Source organism: Lolium rigidum, chromosome 6, assembly GCF_022539505.1.
Source record: "Lolium rigidum isolate FL_2022 chromosome 6, APGP_CSIRO_Lrig_0.1, whole genome shotgun sequence".
Lineage (NCBI taxonomy): Eukaryota > Viridiplantae > Streptophyta > Magnoliopsida > Poales > Poaceae > Lolium > Lolium rigidum.
The window spans coordinates 71,721,594-71,728,441 of record NC_061513.1 but is presented as its reverse complement, the minus strand read 5'-3'; the positions used below and the strand labels follow the sequence as shown (position 1 = coordinate 71,728,441).

At 44.0% G+C, this 6,848-nt stretch overlaps 1 protein-coding gene across 1 annotated transcript; it reads right to left on the bottom strand.

The window, feature by feature from the left end:
* Nucleotides 1–227: 227 nt before the first annotated feature.
* Nucleotides 228–3,022, bottom strand: LOC124662790. The gene is made up of 2 exons (XM_047200584.1): nucleotides 2,496–3,022; nucleotides 228–907 (listed from the first exon to the last, which is right to left on the bottom strand). Exons 1-2 carry the CDS (start codon nucleotides 3,020–3,022, stop codon nucleotides 685–687), a joined length of 750 nt encoding a protein of 249 aa, XP_047056540.1. The 3' UTR covers nucleotides 228–684.
* Nucleotides 3,023–6,848: the final 3,826 nt, after the last annotated feature.

Sequence of the window (6,848 nt, the reverse complement as noted above, 5' to 3'; positions counted from 1 at the left end):
GGTCCCTTAAACTGAAAAATAGCCCTCAACTAGGCGCACCGCTGTATAAAAAAGATGTGGTCCCATAAACACACCCAGATCATGGCTAACGACTCCCCATAATCATTCACGAGATGACGAGGCATTACCCACGAGGAACCATTTACAAGAGTAACGAGACACATTTGGTTCCCTACAAATTTCGTGTGAAATTCATGTCTCCTACACGAGCACTTGACCCTGGTCGATATTCAAACAACATTCCAGTAGAAACTTGGGAGAAACAACACGCACCGCTTGAATCACAACATAAATGGACGCAGATGGAGAACATTTTAACAATGACATCCAACAGAAACTTGTTTTTAACATTTCCTAAGCATTAAGCGACCAAGCATCAGATCTTTCCGTCCTCAGCTTTCAGACAATCAGACCAACGAATTGAAGATGCATCCGCACCATGTCCTAACCTCTAGGGAACAACCTCGGCCTTCTTCGCTGCTGGGTGTGATACAAACAGCTCTCTACAAAACCAACACACCCACCCTTTCAATTCAGCTCCACCACAATCAGGCAGCCCACTTGGCATCTTCGGCTCAGTTTTTTCCTGTTTGGTTTTCAGTTTTTTTTTACCTGATATCTGCCACCATTCTGCCAATAACAATGGCTCTGAAGCTTTTTATTCAGAAGTCCGCACAACGAGGCTTAGCCGGGGACGTTGAAGTGGAAGAGCCAGGATATGACGAAAGCAAACACCATGCAGGCAAGAAGGAAGTTGAGAAACCGGTGGCCCTGCCAAAACCTCCGCGGCTCGTTGCCAGGTGCCTGCGTAGCCCCGGAGTTGCTCGACTCGTTCCACTGCTCCATGAACTCCCCGTCGCCAAAACCTACCACATTGCATGCGGCTGAGCCGCAGATTTCACAGATCCTGAAACAAGAAAAGGGAACAGGTTTTAATTTCAAGAAGAGTAAGCCTCTACGACAGCAGCAATATGGTACTGAACCCCTATCAAATCACAAATAGGAAGTGGAAAGGCATGCATCAGACAAGGATCTCACAAAAACAGTGTCTTCAATTCTATGCAGAAATGACACAAGTCAAAATAAGAAAAAAATCTGCCGCAGGTAGTACTCTGATCCTAGCACTTTACAATATCAGCTAAAACATTTGACAATGTAATAAAACAAAAGAGAGAAAAGGTTTTGTAGGGAAAAGGAATGACATCTTGTTGCTATCTTCTCCAAAACAGTGAAGTACTGAAGCAGAAAGAAGGTTGTCCATCCATTTCGATGCTTTGCTTTTAAGGAGGCTCTTGTTGCTATCTTCTCCATGAATCTTGTACTCAGAAAGGCGCAACATTGTAGTTGCTTAAAGATAATATCATGTTCCAAAGTTACATTGACATGTCTGTTCTAAATGCACACTTCATGATTTTGAGAACATGGAAAAGAAATGAGAAGCATAGTGCACCTTATGCAGCTTACATTATGTAATTTAATGATGTTTTTACACCTTGTGCGTTCAACTTCATTTTTTTCTTGCCCCCTTGATTTTTACTACCATTGTCAAGCGGAAACCTGCTACTCTAGCTCATTAGCATTCTTTGCAGGACAACCGGCAATACCTTGATTTCAGAAAACAATTGGACCATGTTAATTTAATTCTAAAAACATGACAAGCATAGCTGCTGAACAATTATCGTTGCTCAACCTGCACTACTTACAAATTTGGTCCACTTCTAAAATTCTCAAGTTTTTAAAATGAATTTCAAAAAATACCATCAACTGGGAGAATCTCCACTGGGAAACCCCCTTTCCCCAAAAAGAAGATCCTGGTCATTTTTGGGTAGAGCAGCGAGTTGTAGTAAATTATGATTGTTTTCTCATGAAGTACATTCTACTATCAGTGTAAGGTGACGCAATAGCACCCCGTGTGTTGTCTAGACCACCACAAAGGCATTGCCATACAGATGAAACAGAAAAAGTCAACACTTCCACTCACGGGCAGCAACAGAATTACACAAGAATCTACAAGAAAAGGCAACCGAAAGAAGGAATCCGACTTTATCTATCATACTGGGATTCCTAAGCATTTTCCTTACCCACCAACTTTACCCTGTCATCTCTCATCTGCTTGTAACCTTTATCACTACTTAAAAAGCTAAGGGGATGAGGAAAAAATGAACACTAGTTCCTGCTAAAGATTCGTCAATCATATGTTCAAGCATCCAGATATTACCTTAAAAAGCTAAGGGGATAAACAAAAAAGAGCACTAGTTCCTGCTAAAGATTCGTCAATCATATGAGCATCCAGATATTATCTTTTGCAAGCATCTATCCTACTAAACAAGTGATGACAGGTTTGCAGATTTACCGAACTCACGACAGAATAATAGTAACATCAATATCTGAGTTTTGTATAATAATACACAGCTAACGGTGATTCTCAAAGTGAATTATGAGATTGTTCCAAGCAAGAAAGGTGAATCTTGGAACAGGGGATCAGCTGGGCTTACTTGTTGCCCCTGATCTTGAACCATGTCTCGGCGCACTGCTTGTGGGCGCAGGAGAGGTCGTCCTTGCAGGAGCAGCCGAGCACGATGCCGGCGCCGGACTCGGCGGCGGCGCTCTCGAGGCCGAGGTGGCAGATGCGGCAGTTCATCTCGTCCTTGTCGGGGCTGGCCTTGGTGATCTCGGCCGGCCCGGCCTCCAGGTCGACGTCGTCCAGCGAGCCCTCCGACACGCACGACTTCCTGCCGCGCCCGACCGCGCCCTCGCCTTCCCCGTCCCCCGCGCCGGCGCCGGGGCGGACGGGCGCGGACGTCGAGGTGTGGTCCTCGAGTGCGGCGGAGTTCTGGCGCGAGTGCCAGGACCGGTCCTCGGCGTCCGAGAAGCGCTGGCTCCCCTCCTCCTCCTCCCCGGAGCTTTCTCCGCCTAGCCTCCTCCTCCCGCCGCCGCCGCCGCCGCCGAGGCGTCCGAGCTCCACGTCAGGCTCGGCGGCGGCGGCGGCTGGGATCGCCGACTGCTGTCCGTCGTTCACCATTGCTCCCACACGAAAAGCGCGCAACTTTCTCCAAGTAGAAACCTACAAACAATGAATCCAAGGAAAGGGAAACGAATCACTCCAATCGCTCCTCCTCCTCCGGTACCAAATCCCGACAAAAGCAAAGCGAAACATGGAAGGGAGCAAACAAGAAACGCCGAAAGCGCGAAGTAAATACCACTCTCCCGCAGGCCGCAGCTTCAGGCCGCTCCAAAGCAGCAGCCACCGCGCAACACAATGCGGCCGATCACGAGAAGAATCCAAAGCTGGTAGAGTCTAAGCTTAATCGGAGATTGGAAGCACGCTCCTCCTACCGACGAGGCATTAGGTGGCTGAGACCTGAGACACTGGATGTGTTTAGGTGGATTCTTGATCCATAATACTACCTGGAAGAGGGGGAAAGAGAGTGAGGGAGATGGGGTAGACGCGATGGAATGTGCAGCTCCAAACTCCAAAGCCGAGAAAGAGTTGAGAGGAAGAGAAAGGAGGGGAAAAGAGAAGACTGTCGGGGAGGGGCAAGAGATGATAGGACGAGACGATGGCCGGAGTTGGAATGGTGTCCGTGTCTGCGTCACGACTGCCTTTGGGGTCGTGGTCTCGTGCAGTGTAGTAAATGGCGAAGGCCGTGCCGTGTCATGCCATCTTGCGGAATATTGGATTCAGCGCCGGAGCGGACGGGAGAAAATCCAGGTGAAACAATGGTTTGTGCCAAATTCAACTGCAGATGTTTATTTAGCAATTGATATCCTCTTTTTGGAGTAAAACATTTGGTCAGATAGTTAAGACCATGCCATCTTCGTTCCAATTTCAAATAAGAAGAGGCATAGAGTTTATCCAAATTCAAATGTAAACTTTGATGAATTGTATAGAAAAATATCAAAATGTTACAATATGAATTTATCGATTTCGGTCATTTTTAATGTAAATTTCTTCAAATTTTAAAACTATGAATAAAATGTCCACTCTTTTCCAGGAGCAAAGGTAGTAGTTGAGTTTTTCTTTTTAATTTAGAAAAACTAGGACCCTGCTTAAATTTCTAGGCTTGTTTGGTTTGTACAATTCTAAACCATATAAAATCTTCCCGTGCTTCACTTCCTATACAATTCGGAGGGAAACATTTCCTTAAATCCAATCTCATGGATCTTTTTTCAATGACATGTGTGCCATGCACCAAATGCTTTAGAAAAAATGGGCGGTTCTCCTTTGGTGCAACCGATTTAACTTCTACTACAAATTCTTGTGTTTACTTGTAGAGATTCAACATGGTTTAGGAGTTGTTTGGTTCAAAAGAATTTCAATGGATTATACGTCCCTTAGAATTTTTTTCTATAGAGCTAGTTTGGTTTATAGTTGTAGAACTGGAAACCATAGAATTTTTCTATGGTCTAATTTGCATGCAATCTCATAGGAAACTTTTCCTTTAGTTTCAACCACATGGAAATTTTTCTTTGTGTCAATGAAAATCATGTCATGTCCATATTTCTTCACACAAATTACTATATTTTTATTGTGGCATAGCCACACATCCCCTCTTAAAGATTCCTTCATTTCCAATTCTTGTAGGATTAAATATACCATGACATCTCAGTCTTGCGTTTTCCTAACCCTAACCCTTAGAATCATGTGAGTCGAAGATGCCCTTAACTAGGAGCAATGCACACTCATAAAAGAAAAGAACTAGTGTGTAACATTAAAGCCACTATTATTATGAACATGAAGATCAATCCTTACCTCCACAATATCAAAATAGTGGATAATTACTAAAAATGTTGCTTTTCATCTTTATAATTTATTCTAACAATTTATTCTTATTAAAAAATCAAACTCGATTGTGCCCACACTGAGCCGTCTGATAGTAGGGGGCTGATAAAATAGGGCTGCTTTTGACGAGCGACAACAAGATGTCATATTTTTTTGACGTAAGAACATTTTTCTCGAAAAATAATGACAAGTCTCCAGGCATATGTATCCTTGGAGGCTTGGATGCACACATCCATATCTTTATTGGGTTCACTGACAAGTAAGTAAATTAGTGTGCAACATGGCAAAGGGGTCACTATGTCCTGATGTCGAAGATACCATTGGAGGTGTCGTTGCGGTTATGACTATAAAGGATGTTCATGTCATAGACTGAAAGAGTTGGTCGAAGAATACACAATAGAGATTAGTAGACAATACAATGTGCGGGAGATGTGGTGGATCTCGGAACATGGGCAATGGTTTTTCTCTTGATACCAGGGTCGGAGGCAGGATTGACCATCAAGGGGGGCAAACATGAATATTTTCTCCAAAATCATATCTAATTTAGTCTCATATTCATACAAAACCTCTTACTATGCCATGATATAGGTTTATCAGGGCCCCGTTGGTCCCCTAGCTCCACCATTGCTTGAGACAAAACGTAGGAGAAACCCATATGATCCTCCAAATAGGAAATAAGTTTATGTCCATGAGGATTTGGAGTCATTTTGCAGTGTTATGGCAATTAAAAGGTTGAAGAGTAGAGATTTCTGGCTCCCGAGGTCCAACTACCCCTTTATTTTAAAATTAAGAAGTCAAAAGAAAGTTCTCGATTTAATCCCTGATGTATCCTACAAACATGTAAAATCCCAATTGAAATATTTTGTATTCTGGGCCACACAAAGATGAAAACGTATGCATTAGAGTATAGTCAAGAGTATAGTCAACCCTGCAAATTTTCAAAACCCATTTTTATCAGATTTTCTTGTTTTTGTCGAGCCTAATTTTTTTTTAAAAAGTCAGTGTTGCGGTCTTGCATGTTTCTTGGATATATCATCATATATAAAAAATTTCTTCTGATTTATAAAAAGAACTAGAAATAAGCTACCGAATACTTCAAAATACAAAGATAGCCGGAGCTTGAGAGCCTAAGAGAGTTTTCAAGATTTCAACCCATATAATGTAGAGTTATATGTCTAATTCTTCAATAAAATGAGATGCTTCCTTTAAATTCGTTAAAAAACTTGAATGGAGCGGTCCAAAGAATACACGGAGGCCCCAGAGAATGTCCTTTTTGGGTTCACCGGATATAGGATATATCCACTTCCGCCTAATCTTAAACCTTTGCGCTAAAAAGGCATTACCCTTTGCCGACGGCACCCATCGGCTGGAGGCTGGAGCTGGACCGGTCGAAGCGGCAGAATTACCTTTGTGCCGAGATATTTCCGCTCTGCACGGTCGCGATCCTCTCTTTTGGCCAAAACGCTTACCTTATCTGCTTTTCCAAGGACGGGATAGCTCGCCGCCGACGCGTCAGCTCAGTCAGGTGCTTGCTACTGTATCTATACCCGTCTCCTCCGGCTATCTTTCACGTGATTATTATCAACTGCAGCGAGAAGCATTGCCTGCCAGGTGTTTGATCACCGGACACTGGTCCACGGCGTGGCCGGATTCGAAGGGTGGCACTGTGCCGACGAATCCCGGCCGGCGTCTACAGCGAAGCCGACGGCTTTAATAAGGCGGCAGGTCCTCCGTCTGGTGCGGCTGCCTTGTCAAATGCAGTATTCCGGTCGGCAATCTTTGTTGCCTTGTTGGTTCAGCCAGCGTGGCCTATAAATCAAACTTGTCCTTGCTTTGTCGCTGCATCATCGGTACTATGCACTGTGCAGGTCCCCTCAGGGCATCTCCACGGCGCGACGCATTTTATATCCGTTTGCGTCGCGCCGTGGACACTAAAATGTCCGTTTTGGTCCATGCGTTCGTTTACGTTTTGGGGTGGCTACAGCGGGATAACGCATTTATTTTTCTTCTCTTCTCCATTTAAACATAGTTCCAAATATTATATATTGGAACATGATTTTACACA

Coding starts and splice junctions, on each gene's coding strand:
- LOC124662790 (XM_047200584.1), bottom strand. CDS start 3,022: ATGGTGAACGACGGACAGCAGTCGGCGATCCCAGCCGCCGCCGCCGCC. Junction 908..2,495: donor TTCAAGATCAGGGGCAACAA/GTAAGCCCAGCT, acceptor TTCTTGTTTCAG/GATCTGTGAAATCTGCGGCT.